At 51.4% G+C, this 24,661-nt stretch overlaps 1 protein-coding gene across 1 annotated transcript in view; it reads left to right on the plus strand.

Annotated features, from left to right (window-relative positions):
* Positions 1 to 1,115: 1,115 nt before the first annotated feature.
* The window catches only part of HCN4 (hyperpolarization activated cyclic nucleotide gated potassium channel 4), an 89,821-nt gene continuing 66,275 nt past the window's right edge, over positions 1,116 to 24,661 (plus strand). Inside the window, exon 1 of the mRNA XM_031064481.1 lies at positions 1,116 to 1,335. Coding sequence (XP_030920341.1) covers positions 1,190 to 1,335 — 146 coding nt within the window. The 5' untranslated portion in view covers positions 1,116 to 1,189. The remainder of the gene's footprint in view (positions 1,336 to 24,661) is intronic.

Below are 24,661 nucleotides of genomic sequence, written 5' to 3' on the forward strand. Positions count from 1 at the left end.
GGCGGAGCCCCGCGGTTGCCGGGCGTTGCCCCTTTAAGAAGCCCGGGTGCTGTCTCAGGTAGGCAGAGCCTGTGCGCTGTAGTCGCTCCTATGGCAACCCAATAGAATGGGATCGCTTCATGAATATTCCCAGGAGCAGGGGCTGCATGAGGAATAAGTGATGACAGTGATGTAAGCAAGCAGTGGCCGCTGCAGGTTGCAGTTCATTGTGTTATTGGCCGGCAGGTTGAGGAGTTTGAGGCTTGAGCTTCGCTTTCCGGGTGATGTCTGCCCGCCGGGAGCCACGGCACATTTGCATCTCGAAGCCAACATGGCAAAGCGGCTGCTGCCGCCCTCCCTCGCCTTCCAGCCAGAAGTGTGTGGCTCTCCTCTAGACTACTTGCCCAGTGCTCAGCATCTGAGCAGACAGGGATTGCAGTAACACTCACCAAGGGGAGACAAGCAGCAAGTAGCCAAATCGGGACAACGGAGGAGAAGGGGGAGCTTTTTGCCTTCCCTCTTTTTAATTTTTTCTTTTTTTTTTCTTTTTTTTTCCTCTTTCTTTGCACTCCCTTCTCATGCAATCTCCCTTCAACTAAGAATTTGGATCAGTTCCTCTGACACGAGGGTGTCACTCAACAAACACCGAAGCACTAAATAAATGTATATTTGGAATTATTACAATTTCCCCCTTAGCACAAAGACTCTTTTTAAGCAAGCCAAGCTGGTTTATAGCTTGACATAGGTTTTTACTGGGAAAAAATCCATCCATCTTAGAGGTAGCAAGTAATGGAAATAGATTAAATCAATTTTCATCCTGCCCAGTCCTGAACTACTGAAACAAAAAAACTCCCACTCTCTTTTGGCAATAAAGGTCAACATCTTTTTTGTTTAGATACAGGTGACAATGGAAATTCTGGAGGAGTAAAGCATCAGCTCATTTAAGAGACTTTTTAATAAGATCTGTGAAAGGTAAAACTTTATGCAGCAGGGTTACCAACAGAGTAGGTAAAAACTTTGTCAGACAAGGAGGAGAAGAATCTCCTGTGCACGAGTGGGTTTATTTCCAAGTTCAGTGAGGCCATCAGTGGTTAGCACCTGCATGCCTGAGGTATGGACCTGCTCCTCGAGCTCCATCAAAGTGGAGGGAGGTGGAGGGTGCGACCAGATCACCCCAGATGAGGAGCAGAGGCTCGGCCAGGCCGGTTTCATGCAGAGGCAGTTCGGGGCCATGCTCCAGCCGGGGGTCAACAAATTCTCCTTGAGGATGTTTGGCAGCCAGAAGGCCGTGGAGAGGGAGCAGGAAAGAGTTAAGTCTGCCGGGTTCTGGATCATCCATCCCTACAGCGACTTCAGGTACATCCCCCCCTTTCCAACCCCCCCTTTCCTGGCCCGCTCCAAAACAGCTGGCCAGCCCCTTCCCTCGGCACCTCCTGCACAGGGCACCCACCCCAGCAGAACTTTCCTGGGTCATTTCCTAGCCAGAGCAGCTGGAGGACACAGCCAAGATCTGCTCCACTCAAACAAGCTGCAGATTTCCTTTACATTTCACCTTAATTTTAGTGTCCCCAGACTATTAGTAATTTTAAATTGTTTTTAAACCAGTTGTCTTTGGGTTTTTATGATGGAAAGGCTCTTTTAAGTTCGTTGTGAATGGGAAAAACTGTTCCCACCTGATGCACAACTTTAGATCTCTGATCTTAACTAGTCCTGCATCTCCATGGATGCTCTGCCTGATTGATGCTTCCCGTTTTCACACCTCCAAGTCCTCTCCCTGCTCCTTCCCAAGAGTTAGGCAGGAATGTTGCTACTGTTGCTGTTGTGTAGGTGTCTTACTGCAGCATGGCTTTTCAGGATTTGGGATGTGCAGGGGATGGCAGGTTCATTAACAAGGTTCTTCACGGAGGAAGAGCCCCTTTTGCATCTGTGCATCCTCATTTGCAAAATTAGTTTGGATCGGGGATAGTTAACACTGACTTTGCCAAAGTAATGCTTGCTCTCGCTCCACACCAACATTTCTGTGGAGGTTAATGAGGAAATGAACTTGGAAACCCTAGAGCCAGTTTTGGTGAAGTCCTGTATAGTCCTGCATGGAGGGGCTGTGTTTGGGTATTTCTGAGCAAAGTACTGTCTGCTGCACAGGTGAACTGTCCTCTGCAATATGTATGTAAAGCACTGCAATCAATAATTAATTACTGAGTGCAATCAATGGCTAAGGTTTATTGCCTCAACTTTAATTACAACGGGCTTACATCTCACATTTAAAAGCGCACAGGAGAAGAATCTTATTCAAACACACCTTTGTCACACGGTGTGATTTTATTGAATGTGTGCACTCTGCAAGGAACCATGCATGATTCCCACAAATACACTTAGTGAGATAATTGCAGGAAGGAGTTTCAGGGTGGATTTGGCCTCCCAAAGGCAGGAATGACAGAAACCTCCTGACACCACCTATTAGGGATTTAGCAAGCAGCCCACATGCTTAGGAGATTCAGCACTGGCACTGACCAGATTCCTTGATATTTGCTTGGATTAACAAATGTTATTAGAAGGCTCTGTGAGTTGGAAGACTGCACTGTCATTTAAATTCAGTGCATTCAAGTGTCCCAAGCACACAGCTGACTGAGCTTAGGAGGGTTTCCAGCAGCTACAGCATGATGCAGAGTCCTTGCAAGCACAGCCTTACCCAATCCCACACTGGAACCAGGAGAAAATTGCCTCCCAGTGAGACTGACCAAGTAATAGCTCCCAAACACTGAAATGTGAGAATGAGCAGCTTTCAAAAGAACAAAACCAGTTTCATACTCTCAGCGATATTTGCAGTGTTTGCCATGAGTCTGGAGTTTAACTGCTCTGTTTTCTTGGGTTATTCTAGCAAGGCGTGCTCTGTGTGTCGCACCCGCAGGAAATTTGGGGTTTAGTCTCTGCGTTGGATCTGGAGTTAGGCAAAAGCAGTGTTCAGCTTCCATGTCCTTCTGTCTCTGTAGTGGGTTTGTTCCCTTCCACATCTGTGCCTGTTTCAGCACAGAACCTGGCAAACTTCAGCAGCAGCAGATGAGGTAACCACCTTGCCCAAGGTGAGATGGTCCCGAGAGTTTGGGATTTTAAGGTTCCTACAGAACCAGTGCTTATTCTGTAAGATGATGAGGTAACTTTTCCTTCCTGAGGCACTTGGCTATGGGGCCTTGCCCAAAGGAGTGGAGTCTGCTGGCAAGCCCTGGCTCCCCCAGCCAGCTGCTGGCACGGAGCTGTTTGTGCGTGCAGAGCTCCGTGGGTACACGGGTGACTCCTGGTGTTAATAGCAGCTCCTGCCCTGATGGAGCTGGGAAGGCACAGGGAGCTGCTGTCCGTGCCTGTGGGCACATTCCAGGTGGGCTGGGCTCCTTCTGAGCTGCTGTGGCAGCCCAGCCCAGCCCTGCCCAGCTCAGCAGCACGGGCTGTCCCTGCTGTCCCCCTGGGCCGGGGCAGCGGGGTGAGTGTCTGGAGCCATGTGCCAAGGCCAGGAGGAGCTGGATGCACCACTGCCTGCTCAGGGAGGATATTTCCAGGGAAGCTTTGTTCACCCCCGTTTCTAGGTCACCTGCAGCAGGTCTGTTTGGATAGGAATGCTGCTTAGAGCGTGGGCTTCCATGGAAAGTGACCTGTGGACAATGGCTGCCTTGAAGGGGAAGGGTGGGAGCCTTCCCACCTTCTCTTTGGGCTTTGTGTTCCCTCTTGCCCTCTGCTAAAGCATATCTCTTGGAAACAGCTGCCATGAATATGGCTAACATTTTTTGACCTCTGAAATGCAGCAGATTGCACCAAAGAGCAGATCTTATCAAAATATTTGCAAGAGCTGTATCTGTGCCCCAAAGGAGGGTGTTGTGTGCTTGGGGAATTACGCAGTGCAATTCCTGCCTGCTCCGTGTTCCAGCGGGCTGCGGATGCCGGAGCCTCGGCATCCTGGAGGCTCCGTTATCCTGCCCTTGGCTGGCACCAAGGCTGTGCAGCAGCGTTTGCTGGTCAAGTTTCAGGCGAGGAAAGGTTCAGACCCCGAGCTGGCTTTCTGTGCCTTTGGAGAAGCTGCCTTCCCTCTGTGAGCATCTCCAGGGCTCCAGCCCTCGTGACTGCCGGCTCCGGGCAGCTGGAGCTGGGAAGTTTGCATGGAACACTCCAGGCCGAGGCACTGCTGTGCAATGACATTGGTGCAGCTCCCCGACTCCACGGAGTCGCTGCTCCTTCTGCTTCCAGAGGAGTTCCTGATTTGGAATAGGACAGAGGCTTTCATCATTGTCTCATTAAATTACCATTTTAGCATCTAACAGGGCTAATTCCAGTGGCAAATCTATGACCCTCCAAGAGCAAAACAAATTAATATAGATTCAGGCTCTGTTGATCTCTGCTTTTAGTCCATTGTGAGGGGAAAAGACATCAAATGACCTTTATAAAAATCAAGCTCAGTGCCCCTGAGTACTCCTGACTAATGCAGTGGGCTGGTTCTAGAAGCACTTAAAAGGTGTCTTAGCAATTTCTAATGAAAATTAAGAATCCTGGCTCCCATTCTGAGGTGCAGATGTGTGTGCTGGCAGCTGGAGTTCATTTGCATCTGTGGTTGATTGCACATCAGTGCAGAGCCACACCGTATTTCCTAGATCAAGATTTATCTGTGACTTTGAAAGCTCTTCCACTGCGTAGACAGAATTGTATTTTATTGCTTAGAGGAAGCATTGATCCAGTACAATTGGTTTAATAAAAAAATTCCAAACAAACAATGATCTGTCTAGTTCGTAGCTGACTGAAGCATATGGTTGGAGCTGCTGCCCAGAATTGCTTGCAAAAAAAGTGTAGCATGCTGCTTTTAGAAAGACCTGAGAACAGATACACTATCTGAGGGCCCAAAATAGTCCCAGCAGTGGATGTAAATAGAACTGCACATAATTCACTGCCCAGTAATCTATTAACTTCCTCACAGTGAAGAGAAGCTGCTGTCTCTCTGAAAACAATGGGAAACATTCCGCTCGATAGCAGACCCGACTACAGATTTCAGAATTCTTCTTTTCGCTGCTCTCCGTTACTTGTAATACTTGTGTGCAAACAGATCCTTTCTTTGGTTTGCTTCCTCTGCCAGCACTCCCTGGCTGCTGGGACCCTGGGGAGGTTTCTGTGGCAGCAAAAACCAGGTGCTCAGGTGGGAGGTATAAGGGGAAAGAACAAAATCACTGCTTCCCTTCGTGCTGCAGTGTCCCTCAGCCTCCCTTCTCGGGGGGAATCAGTGGGATTTACTAATTATAGCCCTAAGAACTGAACCCAGTAGCACTGTGTGATGGAGCAGAAATGGAGGGATGTGTTTACCTTTCCCATTCTCCTGAGCAGACCTAATTTCCAGTGCCTCTCTGAGCACTGCTCTGGCCGTGCACACTGTTCTCACTGGGAAGCTTTTCCCTGTGCTTTAGAAGGGTAAACAATTGGTGGAGAGTCCAGCAGTGCTGACTGACTTTGGCAGCCCCCTTGGGTGTGGGTTGCTCCCTGCTCTGAGGCAATAATTCCCTTTTGTCCATCTCCTGCCCAAAGTGCTGCTCCTTGTGCTGCCCTCCCTCCTCTCCTGCCCACACCCACACGCTGAGTCCATGACTTGCCCTTTGCTCCAAGTGCCCAGCACGGGGCAGGGTGTGCAGCCCTTGGGGGTTGTGGCTCAGGGAAAGGGCAGGGAGCAGTGGCTTTGCTGGCAGGACCTGTGCCTGCCACTGGACTCCAACAGCAGTGCCACCAGGCCAGGTTTGGAGGGGGCAGCTGCCAGGCTTGGCTCCCTTTCTCCTCCTCTTTGTGGTGATGGTGTGTCCCTGGGGTGGCAGCACTCCACACATTGGAGACAGATCCCACTGCCTTTGCTGCAGAGAACTTCCCAGCCAACTCCCAGGGCACTTTGCTGGAGCAGAACAAGGGGATCCCAACAGGAATCATGCAGAGGATAATCCAGATTCTGCTGGATTGTTCTCTGTTGTCTTAGTGGACTTGCAGTCAGGCTGCAAAAGAACCATGGCTCTGTGACTGTTGTAGTTGAGACAGCCACAGTAAAAAGCAACACACTCCATTTTCAGAAGGCTTCAAACCTTATTTTATTACAGCATGCATGTTTTGTATACATTCTTACAAAACTCCTAAGTTTACACTTTACTCATTGGTTACAAAGTGCTTATTGGAATAGGCAGTTGCAGGTTTTTCTTATTTATCCTTCTTTCTTTCTTGGTTTCTATGTCAACGACCTTGGTAGGAAACTCTTTCAGGGGTAAGCATGGATCCTCTTACCAAACTTCTCAGTGGCTCACAGAAGTCACTGTAAAACCTCTTCCACATGTGGCCATGAGCTAAGGGAGTGAAACTCCTGCATCCATACTCCCCATGCCCACAGGCAAGGCAGGCTTTGTGCCCCAGCTCACCTGTCAGGAGGCAGAGGAGAAATAATCCCACACCAGCCAGTCCATGTAGGAGTCCAGCTTTTTGTAGGAAACACATTCACATGCCTGAGCTGGAAAACAGAAAGGCCTCAGTAAAGGCAGCACCTCAGTGGATCACCACGGTAAAATATTTTAGGACTAATATTATGGTTTTTCCACATGGAGAAAATGAGATAAAAGAACATCAATAAATAGTAAAGCAAGCATTGAGATTTAACGAAGAATGGTTAAGATTTTTGCATAAACTTAAGCTAGGCTTATCATACCAGTCTCTGCCAACAGATGAAGACATTATCTCTCCCAAAGAAGCTCCTCCCTCAGTACACTCAGGGATGGCTCCTTTGGGAAAAGCAATTTAATGTTTTCTCCATCTCTTCTTGTAAGATAACATATTTATTATATCTTATTCAGATCCTGATGTGAAAAAAAAGATTAATTTTCTCATGGCTTTACAAAATACTGACTATGCTAACAATAAATGTTCAGTTCGCTTCCTGACAGCAAGGAAATTGGAAATATCATCCCCAGGTTATAGTGAGGTGGCACAGCCCGGTGGGGATTGAGGTAAAACCATCTCTGACCTGGGTGTGGTGGAACTGAGGCCCAGTTGTGCAGAGCAGGAGCATCCCCTGGGCCAGAGCTGTGCCCTGGGGCTCTGCAGGGACTGGGCCGTGCCTGGCACTCAGAAGGGCTAATGAGGAGTGTGTGAGGAGCCGTGGGTGCCTTCAGAGGACTGGGCACATTCTGCTTTGGACCATTTCTTAGGCTGGCTCTGTGAGCAGCCAGACTGGGAAATGGGCCCATCCCTCCCAAGCCTCTGCTACTTGTTGGTTTGTCTGTTGTTATAGCAAAAAATCATCACTGCTGTAAACAATGACATCGTGTTCTCTCCCATCCTCATCTCAGAGCGTTATTGCAGCTGCAGTTTGGGATTGGCCTCCTTGCCTGACACTTCTGCAGCAGCTTTCAGCCACAGGGGGAGGCTCTGGGGCTCTGCTCACCTGCCCTGGCCATCACACCCCACCTGCATTTCTTCCTCTCTTCCACTGCAAACCAGGCTGGGCAAGAAATGGGCTCCTACAGAAAATCCCCTCCTGCACACACCTGCCCCAAGGCCACCTTCCCACCCTGGAGGAGGCAGGAGTTCTCTGGGAAGCCCTGCTTTGATCCATGTCCTGAGTGTAACAGCACAGCCAAGCTCCTGGCTGCTGTTTCCTACCCCGAGCTTTTCACTTTGCAGTCTGATTTTTAATGCAGTGTTTTGTACAGTTCTTAGGGTTTTCAAAACAGCTCGGTCTCTCCCTTTGGCATATCTCTGGGTTCATTAGCAGGTGTGGAGCTGTTCAAGGCTGTGCTGCGCTGCCCTCTGCTCTGAATGAAGCAGTGCCTGTAGCAGGGAGCTACAGCAAAGGAAAGAGGCTGCACCACATTCCAGGGCTACTCCAGCCTCCAAAGGGAACACACTCTGCCTGCTATAACTCCCTGCTTGTTTTCTCCTTCTCACCCTCAGCTCCACTGTCTCCAGCCTGTTGTCTTGCCCATCAGAATAGAAGTTTGTGTTTCCCATCACACCAATACCAACTCCATTTTCTCCTCGTGGCAGGCGTCTTGTGCAGCCAGTCTTAGATGCCAATGTCCAGCTTCCTTCTCATCTGATCACTGATTTCCACCTTGTTTGCAGTAATACCTCTCCCCCTCACCCCGTTGCCATGTTCCAGTGTGTTGGGTTGGCATTTACTCAGTCCACTTCCAGTCTCCATCCTTATACTTCAGCTTTTTCTCTGGGTGGGTCTCTCCAAATCAATTCCTTCTCCTCCCATGTATTCTTAGTTTTTATCGTCCTTCCGACTCTTCCAACAATCTCAGTTTTCTCCATCCCCTTCCTGACTTAAGAATGGATCATTTTTCCCAGTAATTTAAAACCCTTCCACATTATCCTTCTCCTTCTCCTTGGACACTGCCAATGCTTAGACAAAAGCTACCCATTTTCTAGTTTTTAAACTTGAAAGATCTCAATCCTCAGACCTAAGCATTTAACGTGATGAATTTGTCTGGAAGCACAATCTCCACTGCAGGAGAATGAAACAGATTTTATTTGAAGGAAAAAATGTGGTTTCTGAGGGTAAAACCCACAGAGTCAGTGTAGGACTTTGCAGCACTATTTTAAGGAGGCAAACTTGGGGTTTCAATCCAGTGTTATTCTGGTTAGGTAACTGTGCTAGTGCTTTCTGTGGCACTGAGGTTTTTTTCTGCTCTAGAGTCGCTGCTGCTGCACTGAAATCCATTTATTACACAGATAAAAGAGTGATCTTTGTCTGGAGATAACATAGTGTCATTTTAGCTTGAAACCATTGAAATTTGTCTTTGTTTCTGATGTGTTATGAGCATCTCATTAGCAAGCCCATGAATCCCTCAGTTTGCTCTCAAAACCAACTATCTGAGCTCTCATCTCTGCCAGAGCAGAGATTTCCTCCTTTCTCTTATTTTTGAAAGCTGTGTTGGTGCCAAGGCAGTTATAGGTCAATTGAGTTATTGTTGGTTCTAATTGGCACTCTAACAAGCTATTAAATCAATTTACCTACAGATGAATGTCACTCAAAAAGCAAGGTGCCAGCTCCTTTTGAGAACTTCAAAAAGCCCATTGCCACTGCTGAGTGTGAGGGAAAGGTCAGGCTGCAGGGAAGTGGCTACTTGAGATTTGCCCCCGAAGTGTTTGTGCCTGAGCACAGGCCAGGCTGTGAGGAGGGATAAGAGCATTCCCAGAACTCCAGGCCAGGAGGAAGAATTAAGAACATCAGCAGCTCTGGCAGATCTCTTGCATCCCTTGCTGGGTGTGTGACAAAGCACGGGCTTATTTCCATGTGGAAGGATGCAGGTGCTGTCCTGCTCCTTGCCAGGTGTGTGTGCCACGTGCTTTCCTGTGGCTGTGCATGCAGGTGCAGCGTCCACAAGCATCTTCCAAGCCAGGCAGCCCCCAGCTGGTGACATCACTGCCTTTTGAATGTCTGCAGATTCAGGAGATTTCCTCAAGAGCCAGAGTCATTATGGTGAGCTGGGTTGATTTAAGTTCCTTTCTGAAGGGACGTTTGGGTGACCTCTCCCCCCAGCAGCACTGCAGAGCTCATCCCCACGGAGCTGAGCCCTCCTTGGCTGTAAACCTGGCACTCCTGAGCCTGCAGGGCAGCACAAGGGCTCCTACCCGGGCATCCCTGCCCATTCAAAGTCCAAGCTGCTGTCCTGGATGAGCATGAGGAGTGCTCAGGCCCCCTGGAGCAGGCTGGGGTTTGCTGAGGCTCAGGGCAGAGCAGGATGCAGCTTGGCTCCGTGCAGCTCCGCAGTGCTGACAGCACCAAGCCCGGGTTTGTCAGCAGACACAGCACTCAGGGCTCCAGAAACACAGCAGAGGGAGCAGATGTGTCCTGGGCTAGCAAGGTGCTCTTAGAGAGACCTTTTCCTGCCCCTTCTCCATGCTGAATGCTTTGCTAGCTGGGAAGTCCCTTTCCCGACTGGAATTATTCATTGTGTGCGGTATCAATGTGGTCACTGCGTGCCCGGTGTTAGCAGCAGGCTGGAGGAAAAGCAGGCTCTTATCTCCCGAGGAGCTGCTGCAGGCAGCAGGGGAACACAGCGCCGTGAGAGCAAAGCAGATGAGCAGCCAAGGGGGAATTCCAAGGTCAGCTTGAGGGCCCACCACTTCCACGTTCCAGGGGCACAGCAGCTTCCCCAGCGATGCGGAGTGCTAATCTCATTTGTGGTGACTCGTCCAAATGTGCTAATTAGGGATTTAACTCGCGGCCTCTTTGGATGGAGAGGTTGTCTGTGTGTGTGCATCCATTGTTCCAGAGCTCAGAGGCACGAGAGGAGCTGCAGGTTGCCAGCTGACTCGGTGCAGGAGCTCCAACTCCTGGTTTTTTGGGGTGTTGGTGAGTGCCAGGCAATCAGGAGCTGTGCTGGAAACCACAGGGAAAGCTGCACTTTTGGGGTCTCCCCTCCTTTATTCCCATTGTGATGGGCTCCTCTGCTGCTGTGGCTGCAGCACAGGCACTGCTCCCTCATCCCGCTGTGAACTGGGAGCACAGGAACTCTGCTGGGAGTCACTTCTGCTCCTGGTCAGAACCTGGGCACTGTTACAGTGGGGTCCTGTACCCCCATGCACCCCACCTGGGCACGGGGAGGGCATGGAAAACCCTGGAAAACCCGGGGAGAGCCATTTGCATGTGCTGGGTGCGGGAAAGCAGCGTCTGGCGGTTATCAGCTCTTGGGAGGAGATAACAGCTGCATTCCAGAGCCTGGGGGACTCCACTCCACAAATCCTGGCCTTCCCGGGGGTGTCAGGGCAAGGGGCTCACTCAGCTCTGCACTGGCACCTCTCAGCAGGGCAGTTGTGGGGGTCTGGGGGCAGGGGAGCCCCTCCCTGTGCCCCGTTGTGCTCAGGGACACCCTGGCTCTGCATTGGGCACACTGGGCAGTGCCAGCCTCACCCCTGCCATGTCCTGGGCCGGCTCTCCCAGCAGCCCAGGAGATAAGAGAAAAGATAATGATGCCTGGCTCCGTGGAGCTTTTTTAACAATAGCAAACCCACTTTCATTAAGCGCAAATTCTTAATACTTCACCTTTCCCCCTTCACTTCAAAGCACTAATGCATGCACAAGTTACACTTCTGTTAATAACGAGAGGAATATATTTTTCCATCCCTATTTTCCTGTGAATGGTGGGGAGGGCAGGAGGAGGGACCAGTCTAGACTGCAGATGATGGTCTGTTCTCCTTGATGCCCATACAAAGCACTGGTATCGTGCTCATTTAGCTGTGCATGCTCCTGGAATGACAAGCAGTGCCTGGCAGACAGAAGGACAAGCTGGAAGGGATGTCAGGCACACAGGTTGGACCTGTGAGCCATCCTGAGCTGAATCCTCCATGCCTTGATTTCTCCAGCTCTAAGAAAAAGGCTGATGGTGCTGCCAGGGGCCATGGAAGATGCTGGGGGACTCTGTAATATTTTAATGTAACAGCAGATGCCAGAGGAGATACCAGCAAGGGTGGGCTTGTCTCTACCAGGCAGTTTCATGAGGATTTCTTTGGGATTCTCCTTTTCTGTGTACTGCTGTAGATTTGGTCTCACCTATTGTCCATCTTTTGTCAGGACCCCAAAAAGCAGTGGAGCTGTGTACCAATAGGGGATTTCTGAATCATCAGTTCCTGTGTCTTGATAAGGGAAGAGATTACCAGTACTCTCCAGTTCTATGTATGGTGCTCTATTGTCTGGCAGGTTTAGAGCTAGGCTGGAAAAGGATGGGGAAAAAGCCTGCATGGAGAGGCAGGCAAGATGGATTTTACCTTTTATGTCCGTGAATGAGAATTGTGAAGCCCCTGCATGGGGTTTGGAGATGCTCTAAGAAGAAAATGTTCCATCTTTCCCTCACCAGTCATGTGTACTGCTTCCCTTTGCTTTGGGAATGTGTGACTCTTGACTTCAGTGAACACTCCCAAATACCTGGTCTGGCACAGGAGCTGTGAGGTGTCTGTCCTGCTGTGGTGTGGAAGCTCTAGCAAGCATCCCTGAGGCTGGGTAGCTGGTGGATTGAACCAGAAGAGAACCCTAGTTCTATTTCTCTCTCAACAATGTCTGTCCTAACTCTGTGGCATTTCTAAGTCAGCATTTCTTATTTCAAAGTTTGCATGTAGATGCACACTATGTGAGCCTTCTGTCAAGCTTTGAGAATTTTCTATGAATCCATTTCCCACACTGGATCTTGAGGTGATGTGTTGTGACCCTTGGCTTTTAGTGCAAACACCACTGTGCTCCAGGCCAGCCTGGGTCAGGGCAGTTCCCTGCGTGTGCTGTGCCTGGGAATGAGACAAAAACCTGGCTCACAGATGTGCTTCAGCCAAACTCCAGCTGTGCCCGTGGCTTCTGCTAAACCCTGAGTGCTTCTGGACAGCTTTTGGGGCTCACTTTGTGCCACCACAGGGAAAAGCTGCACTGTTGGGGTCTCCCCTCCTTTATTGCCGCTGTGATGGGTCCCTCTGCTGTGGCTGTGGCTGCAGCACAGGCACTGCTCCCTCATCCCTCTGCCAGTCCCACTGGCTTCTCCTTGCCTGCACATCCTGCTGGAACTTGGGCCCAAGCCTTGCAAAGCAAGGCAACCGCCCCTTCTGCAGCATGAGCAGCAGTTTGGGCTAACACTGGCAGCTGTGGCCGTGGCCTAGGGCTCCTGCTTTCCAACAGGGGATCTGGAAGCCTCATTTGCAAGTAAATTCACACAGCCAAATCTGCACTGCAGACAAAAAAAGATTTGCCTTGACATCATCTGCCCTGCTCTGCGCTCCGCAGTCAGTCAGGAGAGCAGAGCACAGCTCCAGCCTCTCCAGCTCAGCAGAATTAAGGCTAAGCTTCATCATGAGCTCATGCAAGCTGTTCCCACCCCAAATAATTGGCTGCTGCATGCTTTGTGTCTGTCTAGCCATTGCTGCGTGTGGGTGGGTGTGTTGTGTGTGTGTGAATGAGTCTGCTGTGGAAATGAATGCGTAACATCGGGGGTGCAGCTGATCATGAAGTGCCTTGGGAATGCTGGGGCTGGGAGCAGTGTGAGGCAGAGCTGAGCCCTCAGACACCTGCACAGAGATCCCTCTGCCTGCTGCCACAGCATGGGCATTCCCACTTCAGACCACCACCACCTCTCTTTTGCTCATCCTCCCACACTAAACCCCCTCAGGAGCGTTTCCAGCCCGCGTTTCCCGTAGCTGGGATGTAAAAGCAGGACAAAAAGCAGTGTTGTTTCTCCAAAGCTCAGTGCCTCCATCAGCACAAGCCTCTTGGCAGGTGAAGAGGAATGCCAGAGGTGCTGGTGTGTCCATTGGGATGGGAGGCAATGCCATCCATGAGTGTGGCCGTGGGGACACTGCTGGGTGAAGTCAGGGATGAAGCCCCTGTGGGGCTTGGCAGCTGTTCTGGGCTGTTGCTCTCACAGGGCTGAGCTGTTCCTGAGCACTTCCAGTGCACTCATCACTCTCTCTCTCAGGAGTGGCAGCATTTCTGCCCACTCTCCCAGATAAGAGCTGCAGAGACAGGCTGTCAAAGAGCTCCACAAGGTGCCAGGAGTTGGGCCTTCCCATTTCCTCAGCCTGGCCCAGAGCTTCCAGCCTTGCTTTCTCTCCACACCCCCACGCCCAAGATTTTTTATTCACCTCTTCGAAGTTAGGACAGGTCAGTGGAAACTTGTGCCTGCCCCAAACTGGGATCCGGAGATCTGCAGCCCAGTTAGGGAAAAGGAACGGGGTTGGTTTTTCCTCTGGTGGTGTGATGCAGAAAGGAGCGTGGCTTTCCTACAGCTGGGCACCAGAGGAGGGCAGAGAATGCTTCAAAAGCTCTTGGAAAACTTGCTTTTCCTAGGCAAAGTGTGGCCCTGGCTGGCTCAGGGAGAGGAGGGGAGGGTATTCCAATAAAGGAGTTTTGTAGTAATATAAACTACCCAGATGATAAAAGCCCAAGGCTTTGGCAGAGCAGCTCGTGACCTTTGCAGGCAGGCAGGTGACTCTGTGAGTGAGGGCAGTGCAGTTCAGCTACTCCAGCTTTGCTCAGCCCCTGCCCTGGAGCTGCAGTGGTTCTGCTGCATTTCCCTCAGCTCAGCCTGGCTGCAGGGCTGGGTGAGATCATCCCTGCACACATTTTTGTGGATGCAGGAGGGTTGATCACCATTCCTGTGAAATGAGGGTCATTATTAGCCAAATTCCCAGCTGAGAATGGCCCTGGGGATGAGTTTCCCCCCTTTGGAGGCACCTCAGGCTGTGTGTCCCTACAGGAACCCCAAATTCCATCCCGGGAGCTGCTGGTGCTGCGCTGCTGTCACTGGTCCCAGATTCCACTCCCAGCTTGGTGCTTGTGCAGTGGCTCTTCAAGGCAGGATTCAGCCAGCCTGGGGCTCTCTTGCTACAGTGGAAGTGGTTCAGAGCCCTGAATTTTCTGCTCTTTGCCCACAGAACAGCAATTTCTGATTCAAGGATGCCTTTCCTGAAGGAGATCCCTAATTTACTGTCTGAATGTCTAATGAGATAATATGGGCTTGGATGCACTTGAGAGCAGAGCTGATGTGCTCCCTGCTTTCCCTGGCCTCCAGTCCAAGACCCTCTGCTGTTCCCCACTGCAGTGACTTGAGAGCTTTCCCAGGAACCCTCACCACTGACCCACCTTCCTCCTCCTCTTCCTCAGCCTCCCTGTGGCCTCCCAGTGCCAGGGCTCCCAGCTGGGCTGAGGCACAGCCCAGACATTTCTGCTGGCATGAAAGGACAAGAGCAAAACCCTGGCTCTTGCCTTACTCTGAGCTTAAGCAGGACTGGATTAACTAAAAGGAAGAAAACCACAGAAATCATGTAATCATGGTGGAAGTGCACGAGTTCCCAGGCAATTGATGTGATGTCCCAGCACATCCCTGCTGAAATCAAAGGCTGAGCCTGCTGCAGTGGCCTGGAAATTGGGTCCTGTGTGTGCAGAAGGAAAAACTACAAGGATGTTTTGTGGTTTAGGGAAGAGGGCCCTCTGAGAGTGTGTTCTTCTTGGGAAAGCTGGAATTCATTGAGACACTGCTGCCATCCTCCATTCCCAAAACAGGCCAGGGAACAGACTTGCCTCTAGGCACCACAACCAAAGGATAGGACTTGTCTTTTCTTTTAAGGCACAAAACTTAAAAGCCTGGAATAGTCTTTTGTGCCCGTGACTCTCAGATCCCAGAGCATGTTTAGGTTCTTTTAAGGTTCCCTTTTCTGCACTCAGGACCAGAAGTAGTTTTTTCTAGGCTGGTGGGGAGGGCAAAGTGCCCATCTCACATTTCCCTGTGGTTCTCTGGGCTCAGGCACGAACAGAGCCTGTGCTGAGCTCCTGCCTTGAGGTATGGATTTAAAATTGAGAATAAACCCTTACAGCACATTTAGTGGTACCTTCAGTGGTAGGGTTTGCCTGTCACTGCCTTGGAGCAGCTCCTGTCCTGCTGTCCCTGTGGTAACCATTCACTGTGTCAGCATGTCTCACGTCTAAGGGCTGTGGCAATTTTGTGTCCCAAACTCCTTACAGAGGTTGTTATTTCACATTGCCCTTGTAGCTTGTCTGAGCCTGATGCCAAGGTGGAAATACAAGGGGGGTGTTGTTATTTATTGGGTTTTCGTGGCTCTCATATCTGCTCTGCCCCAGCTGTGTGTAGGAATAGCTTTGTCATATTCCTGTGAAATAGCAGGGAGATCTATTCCCACCTTATGGCTGGAATAGGAATAGAGAGAAAAAACTCCTTTATTTCCTCTCATGCAGACTGAACCTAAGTGGTGCAGACATCACAAGGAGCTGTCCTGCTTGTCCCTGCAGTGTCCCTTTCCTGTCCCTCTGGCAGGCTGGAGCCTCCTCCTCCTGTATTGATGGAAAATGCATCAAGCTGAATGTATTTCTGAAACAACTTGTTTCTGGCAGGTTGTTCATTCTAAAAATATATTTATTTCTAATCGCTGAGCGGAATGCTTAATGAATTCTTCCTTCCCAAGAACAATTAATCAAAGAAATGATTTAGGGTTGGCACTTGCTCCCCCAGGGCTCAATGGCTTTGTTCCAATGGAGCAGGGCAAGTCCAGCCCCTAGTGGAAAAGATTTATCTGAGCATTTTTCATGGTGCCCATCACTGTTTGTCTACCTGTCCCTGGCACTCTGTGTGTTGCAGGAGCAGCACTGCACAGCAGGGTCACAGCAAGTTTACAGAGCCCCCCTTATCCTGGTGAGAGAAGAGGCTGCAGCTCCAGCTTGCTCTGGAAGGTCTCTTGGTGGCAACACATGGCTGGAGAGGACTCTGTGGGTCACAGACCCTGCCAGTTTTGATAAAGGAGAACCCCCGGGGAACCCCCAGCACGCCACAAGTCAGAAAGTTTGCAGTGTGTCCTGGGAAGAGCAGGAGAGATGCAGCAGCATCCCAGGGGTTGGCAGAGGGCAGGGAGGTGCTGGGTGGAAGTGCCTGGATCCCCACACACGCTGCCGTGCTCCTTCCCAGGAGTGTGTGTGCACATTCCATGCCACACAGGCGGGGAAAAGCCCAAATACCCTGAATGTGGCCACTGAATTCTTTATATTGTGATTCAGAGCATCCTCTGTGTGATGTCCTTTCTGGGCAGGATGTATTTCACACATCCACTGCCTGAGTTTTTCATTCTGCTGTCCCAGGGTGTGCAGCAAGCCCTGCTCCTTGTCCCTCAGTTCCTGCTGGGTTTCCTCATTCCACTCAGCCCAGCACAGGAGCATTAGGAGGGACAGTCCCCGTTCCTCAGCACCTGAAGGGGCTTTAGGGGATGTGAAGCTCAGGGCTGAGTGCCCTTCACACTCTGGATTGGATGGCAGAATTCCTGCTCTCTCCTCTCCCTTCTGTTCAGGGAGTGAGGCCCTCTGCAATACCCACCCCTCTGTGCCTCAGTTTCCCAGCTGGTGGGCAGACTCAGGCACCTGCCCTAAAAAGCTTTGAGGTCAAAAGGGAACCAGTCTCTGGGGAGCTCCTCAGTGCTTCAGTAAGGCAGTAATTAATTCAGCAGCCGTTCCAGGGGGAGGGATAGTGGATTCACGTGGATGCCTTAGGTAAGCACAGCCTCAGTACAGTATGTTTCTTCTGAGACTGAAAATAATCAGAAGCAATTGGACTTTATTTTTTTTTTTTTCCTTAACTGCTGCATTTTTAGAAGGTGATTCATCTCTTGTCTGGGGTCTGGGCTACCTGAATAGCCCCAAGATCCCAGCAGCATTAGTCTTTTTGAGGATTCATTGTGCTCCATTGCAGCCTGAATAACTCATTACAAACAAGAGTCTGATGTGAGCAGCAGGAGAGCTGGGCAGGAGAAGCATTTTGTGCTTTGGAAGCTGAACTACACACAGGCAGTGCCTTGTTACCTTTTCAGGTGCCTCACTCCTTCCACTCCACTCCTTCCCCATGGCAAGAGGCTGTGGCACCACTGGCTGTGAACCTTGTCTGGGGCAGTGGTGCCAGCAGGGACATTTCCCACCAGGGCTGAAGGATGGGAAATCCTAAGCCAGTGAGGATTCCCAGAAAGTGATGTGGATGATGAGGAGCTGAAGGTCTGAAGCACAGCCTAGTACGTGCTCCATCCACCCCAATCCGTGCTCCTCAAACATTGCACCTTTGGCGCTGCCTCCAGGACTTCAGCCATATTCACTGGGTGCAGAAAATCCACATTAAAACCTGGCCATCCCTGTTGGCCTGAGTGTGTTTAACCCCAAAGCCACCCTGGGAAAGAAGGGATTTACCCAGGAGTGACCCCTCTCCTCCAGCAGTTCTTCTGCTATGCTGTGCAACCCTCAGGGCTGTGGGAGCTGTCCTTGCCAGGGGTGACAGCAACCAGCACCTTCTGTCACTCTGGCTTTCCTGTCCTCACTGAACATGTGCTTTAGGAAGTTTGGAGCCTTTACAGGGAGCCAGCTTTGAATATGATCGTTCCAGCAGACCGTTGGAAACCCCAAACTGCTTTCTGTCGCCTTTTCTGGCAGCTTTGAGCATTCCTGTGCTGCCATGAGCCAGGACAGAGGTCTGAGTTTTGTCCCTGCCCCATCTGGCATGCCCAGAGCTCACCCAGCAGGAACGTGTGCACGGTGCTGAGGTCTGGCAGATGCTGTTGCCTGTTTCAGACATAAATCCTGGGAGCTGTGCACGTTGGAGAGAGGCTGAGAGAGCACGTGTGCCTGGGAGCAGAGCTGAGTAAATCATGCAGCTGAACAGCAGCTCCAGGTTTGATCCATCCTCAGGCGCTGGGAGCTCTCCTGGTGCTCTCTGGGCTTTCCTTGTGGTGTGGCTGATGTGACTGGCCCAGGGCTCAGCTGGGCACACACAGAGATGTGGCACCTGGGGGAGTTCCCTGGTGCTGCATGCTTCAAATGTTATGGCAGGTATCCCAAACTTGGGCTCTGGGGTCTTGAGGAGAGCCTGGATGTTGGGATGATCACAGAATCCCAGAATGGTTTGGCTTGAAACGGGCCTTAAAGCTCATCCCATCCCACCCCTGCCATGGCAGGGACACCTCCCACTGTCCCAGGCTGCTCCAAGCCCCATCCAGCCTGGCCTTGGGCACTGCCAGGGATGCAGGGGCAGTGCCAGCTGCTCTGGGCACCCTGTGCCAGGGCCTGCCCACCCTCACAGGGAACAATTCCTAATTCCCAATATCCCATCCATGCCTGGCAGTGGGAAGCCATGAAGGGAGCCCAGTTTCCTGTGGGGGCCCTGTGAGTCCCAGCCCTCAGGAGCTGGGGCACAGCAATGCCCAGGAGGAGCAGTTTTAGCATCTCGGCTGGTGGGAAGTCTTGTTCTCAGCTGGCAGATGACTTAGCAGGGTTTGTCACTTCCTTGGGGACAGCTGCAGAGTATGAGGGCAGAAATATGTCAGTGCAAGGCAGAAAGCACTGCAGTGTCCCCTCCACACCCCCCACTCCCCAAACTGTGCTTCTTACCTAGCTGTGTGACTCATGTCATTTCTCTGCCTTATTTTGGTGTTTAATTTTAGTAAATTTGGCTTCCTAGTGGTGAGAGTGACATCCTCATCTCACATAAACCCAAATTATGTCAAGACAGGCATGTCAACACAAAATAGTTTCGAAGCCAGCCTGTCATCCCTGTGACTTCCCAAGGAGATGAGTGTGGAAGGTCCCTGGTGTCGGTGACGTATGTCCTGTGCCGCTCGTGGAGCAGCTCTGAACTGAGACATCCCCAGAGCCCCCTGCCCTGGGCTGAGCCTCAGCAGGGCAGGGGGATTGTGCCCCTCTCAGGTGAGACCCACCTGCAGAGCTGCCCCAGCCCTGGGGCCAGCACAGGAGGGGCCTGGAGCTGCTGGAGAGAGCCCAGAGGAGACATCAGAGAGATGGAGCAGCTCTGCTGGGAGAGCTGGGGGTGCTCACCTGGAGAGGAGGAGCTTTGGGTGACCTCACTGTGGCCTTGCAGGGCCTGAAGGAGCTGACAAGAGAGATGGAGAGAGACTTGGGACAAGGGATGGAGGGACAGGACAGGATTAGATGGGATCCTGGGAGGGAATTCCTCCCTGGGAGGGTGGGCAGGCCCTGGCACAGATGCATCCCTGGCAGTGCCCAAGGCCAGCTTGGAGGGCCCTGGGATGGTGGAAAGTGTCCCTGCCCACGGCAGGGTGGTCTGTAAGGACCCTTGAGCCAAACCACTCTGCTTCTGCGATGATATGATAGATATGACAGATATCTACAGCATCTCTAGACAGTCATTTTCCTTCCTGTCCCTGTGTACTAACCAAGCCCTTCCCCAACCCTGCTGCTCTTTGGGACAGCTCAGAGCTCCCTGGTGCAGATCCTCCCTGCCTGGGGTTTGACTCATGGATGGTGGACACGGGCCAGGGCCTGAACTTCATCATGTCACAACTTGTGCATGTCTTTAGGCTTTAATCCTCCACATTCCACAGCGTGTTCCCGATGGCTTGGAGGCTGCAGCCCTTATTGATCCATCCCTTCTCTACAACAGCAACATATGGCACGTTTCCATGGCAATAGGTCCCCCTGAAGGGGCTTCCTCCCCTTCCTCACTTTATTGGTCTTTTTCCTTATTAAATCATCAGAGAGAAATGCACGCAGGAGAGGGGTCAATGTGTGGATCAATGGGCAGCAAACAAAGAGGAACTTTTCCATATTCATACAAGCAAGAGATTTCAGGAGATCAAACAATGCAGAATTGCCAGGCCCTGAGGTGGCAGCTGATGCATCATTTATTCTGGGAACTCTGCAATCAATGCGCATCCAACACCTTGGAGACCCCTGGGATTCAGCTGCAGGTGGGCAGGGAAGGGGAATCCACAAATGTTTGTGAGTGCAGTGGGGTGGGGCATGAAGAGAGGTTAACTCTGTGCTAGCCCTGCAGCTTTGGCTCAGTGCTGCAGACAGAATGGTGCAGGGTTCTGTACCCATGGAGGGTGTGGGGTGGGAGCTTCCTTCCTTCTGGTGGGGTCTGTGAGCTCTCAGGATTTCTGCTGGTCACAGCGACCCTGAGATAGGTACAAGTCTCTTTTCCCAGCCCGGCAGTCGAAGAAGGAGTCAGGATTCCTCAGCTGTAGTTCTCGAGGTTGTTTATTGTTTCTTATCTGTAAAATTCTTTCTCTGGCCTGCTGAGGTCTGCTCAGCAGGTCAGACAGAGGCACACTGACCACCCTCAGAGGCAGGGTTGTCTTTTATACTAAAAACTACATGTACATAACTTCCCAATACCTATCACCCATGTTAGACAGTGAGCTTCTACCTTAAACCAATCCAAAAGTGCCAGCATCACCCAGAACATGGAAGCTAGGAAGAAAGAAGGACAAAGCATGCCCAAATTCCTCCATCTTGGGACCCCAAGCCCCCATTCTAAAACCCCAAAAATTTACTTCTCACCCAGTGACAAACTGTTATTCTACTTAAACTCTCTTGACTTGTAATTCTTCATATATAGGTGGTGATTTGCTCCATGGGTCATAATCAAAGTCAGAGGTGTCTTGGGCTCTGTGCCAGGGTCTCTGAGCCCCCTGGCAGGGGTTTGAGCCATCCAGGACAGCCAGAGGGATGCCCTGGGTTCTGACAGTGAGCCAGCCATGGAGTGAAACCTGCTTTGTGCCATGGTGTGACCCAAAATTGTCTGAGCTTCTGTGGGGACAGGAGTCCTCTGGACATGGGGCTGGTGGTGGCTGCACTGCCCTGCTCCCCTTCCCAAGGAATCCTGTAAACCTCCCGGTGAATCTGCACCATTCCATCCTCAGATGGTGTCTCCAGCCCCTGCTGCAGGGAATTCCCACTGCAGGACAATTTATATCCGTGCTCACCTCGGTGGTGCTGTGAGAACAGCAATAAATTCTCTGGGTTCAGTGTGTAAATGCTGCTCCTTTGGGCCTGCACACAGAGAGGGGGGTAAGCTTTCCTAGGAGTAGTACCATAAAAATTTCACTGCTTCTGCAGCTTGTTGCAGGGGAATTCTCCCTGAGATATTAATAGCTGTGTCCAAGCAAGTGAGAAAATATTAATAATGCTGCTTTAGTCAGAAATGGGATGTGTGCTCTATTGGCCTCCGTGCTCCAAATTTAGAGCCGGAACGAACCGAGTCTCTTGTGGCTATCTCTGGTTCTGGGAGAGATATGAAATCTTGTTTATTTTTACTTTTCTGGGAAGATTGGCTTCTAAGTATAGATTTAAGATAGGCTTTAATTTGTTAGCTGGTAGCTGCAGGCAGGAAGGCAGCAGGAGCTGAGGGCAGTGGGCATTGGCTCCGTGGGGCCAAATCCACGGGGACTTTGCCATGGATATGGTTCAGAGTGACTGGGAATGAAAGTGCAGGAGCACCTCGGCTCTGGGTGCTCCAGTTTCCCTGCAGAGCCAGGACTGGGAGCAGGTGTTCATCAAATTGAAGATAAATCCTGGGACATGCTTATCCAGGTGCTGTGGAGCCCCTTGCAGGGTCTAGGACCTCACAGATTGGGTGGAGCCTCATGATCCCAGGATGGATGCAAGGCAGGCAGCAGCACTCCAGCCTCCAGGAGCCTTTCTGCAAATGTGGTGTGCTGAATCCTTGAAACTGAGCTTAGGATGTGAGCTCACTCACCCTCAGAGGATCCCCTTCGCAGCTGGGGTGCTGCTGTCCTGGCCATGGCACTTCAATCCCATCCTCACTCCCCACTTGAGCACACTTCTGAGCAGGGGTGGCAGCATCCCTTGCACTGGCTCTTCACATGCTTGAGCACCACTTCATGTGGGTGTGGTTGCTGACTGGTGCACTTGAGCACAAAGATAATGCAAAGTGAGGGGTTTTCTGAGGCAGGAAAGCAGCAAACACAAGGAAGATGTTCCAGCAAAGTCGCTGAAGGTCAGGACTCTCTGTCTTGGCTGATTCATAAAGCCTCTCTCAAACTGAGATGGAGGCCAGGGAAGTGTTTGTGTCTCAGTGATTGGAGTTGGTGTGAAGGACAGTCAGCAGCAGCTTCTGGGGGCTCCTCTGGCAGCTCCCTGGGCACCGCTGAGTGTCCCACATGTGGCTGTTCTGCCTCCCCACAGAGCTCCCACATGAGGGGAAGGTGTTGCCATCTCTCCTGAGGGAATAGTTGATGAAAACACCCTGAGCACTGAGCACCGAGCTGTTCCCTCATTCAGGCAAACCCACTGCTCGGTGGATTGTCTTTGAGATCAGCTCCGCTTTCCTGGTCCTCAGTCCTTCAGAATTCTCCAGCAAAATTCGCTGTCATGTGGATCCATAGAAAGGCTTGGGCTGGAAGGGGCCTTCAGGGTCATCCAGTGCCACCCCCTGCCATGGCAGGGACACCTCCCACTGTCCCAGGCTGCTCCAAGCTCCATCCAGCCTGGCCTTGGGCACTGCCAGGAATCCAGGGGCAGCCCCAGCTGCTCTGGGCACCCTGTGCCAGGGCCTGCCCACCCTCAGAGATTTTCTCTTAACCTCTTCAGGCCCTGCCAGGGGCTCTGAGCTCTCCCCAGAGCCTTCTCTGCTCCAGGTGAGCACCCCCAGCTCTCCCAGCCTGGCTCCAGAGCAGAGGGGCTCCACCCTCAGAGCATCTCCATGGCCTCCTCTGGACTTGCTCCAACAGCTCTGTGTCCTCCCTGTGCTGGCCCCAGGGCTGGGGCAGCTCTGCAGGTGGGGTCTCACCTGAGGGGACAGAGGGACAGAATCCTTCCCTCCCCTGCTGCTGGGATCAGCCCAGGGCAGGGGGGGATTCAGGGCTGGGTCATTTCCAGCTCTCACCCCCAGCACCCCCAGGTCCCTTTGGCCCGGGGCTGCTCTCAATCCCTTCATCCCCAGCCTGGAGTGATCCCAGGGCTTGCCCAGCACCAGCCCTTGGCCTTCCAGGCTTTGCTGAGGCTCACACAGAGCCACCTGTGCAGCCTGTCCAGGTGCCCCAGATGTCACTGGCTGTCCATCCCTGCAGGCAGCCTGGCAGCAGTGGGTGCAGGGCAGAGGCAGCAGCTCAGGCTGACAGAGTGCCCTGTGTTTTGTGAGTTAAAGAAAGGGCAGCACTCACAATGTACCCGCTGATAGTTGCTGAAATCCATCAGCGCCTCAAACGTGGTGTTTGCAAATTGTCAGCTATTACTGCTGGAATAAAAATACCTCTAAGTAATGTGTATATTTATACTTTTACAGTAGAAAAGAGAAGAAATTTCCCCTTTGCTGCTACTGATCAAATTACAGATTATAACATGGCTGGAAACCTCTCCTGAGTCTAGACAACCTCATTTGCTGGGTGGTGCTTCTACCTCTGAATGAGTTTCTTTAATCTTTGGTATCTCATAGTCTATCTGTAATATAGGATGATAATACCTTCCTAATTATATCTGCTGGGATTTAATTAATGTTTGGACATTACTTTGAAAAATGTAGGGTGTTGATTATTGTTTAATAATGTAGTGTTAGATTTAAAAATTAATGATAGAGAAGCAATGAAAATACTTCCTTGCTTGGACTGCAAATGCCATCTCCAAGTATTACATAAGCAATAGCTTCCTTAATTTTCCACTTAGCAAAATCCATGTAATTATATTTTAAGGTAATAATATGAGCATATGTTCTAAACTTGAAACATGGTTTGGAATTGGGCACTGCTCAGAGGAGATTAGGTGAGCAATTATGTAGATTGAAGATAATCTAAGTCAAAGGCTAAGCGCAGACCTTGGAGAATGTCTTGCCTGGGGTGGAACTGCCAGCTGAATTCGATGGGGATTCTGTCAGGGAGAGCACAGGAGCTTTAAGGAATCCAGATGCAAAGTGCTGCCAGGGCCACACCTGGTTTGTGCTGGGATCCCTCCCCGTCAGCCACGTGCTGGTGTCGCCATTCCCACCCATCACAGGCCTCGTGCTCCTGGCAGGGCACTGAGCTCCATGGGAGTCCCATCCCATCCCATCCCATCCCATCCCATCCCATCCCATCCCATCCCATCCCATCCCATCCCATCCCACTGAGCCTGCAGCCAGCTGAGCCCTGCTGTGACCCAGGGAAGGGACATTCCCTGCCAGCTCCTGCTGGCACCTGGGAGGTGCTGGAGCATCCTTGGTGAGCTGCTGTGGGTTCTGCCCTTGCCCAGCCAGCTTTTCCATGCCTGGCAGTGCCCTGGGTTTGGTGTCCCCGAGTCCTGGGGCGGCCAGGAGCCAGCAGGGTTGCAGGAGATGCAGAGATCAGGGAGATGCAGAGTTTGAGGAGAAGCAGGCATCCAGGACATGCTGGTATCCAGGAGAAGCAC

Source organism: Geospiza fortis, unplaced genomic scaffold, assembly GCF_000277835.1.
Source record: "Geospiza fortis unplaced genomic scaffold, GeoFor_1.0 scaffold628, whole genome shotgun sequence".
Lineage (NCBI taxonomy): Eukaryota > Metazoa > Chordata > Aves > Passeriformes > Thraupidae > Geospiza > Geospiza fortis.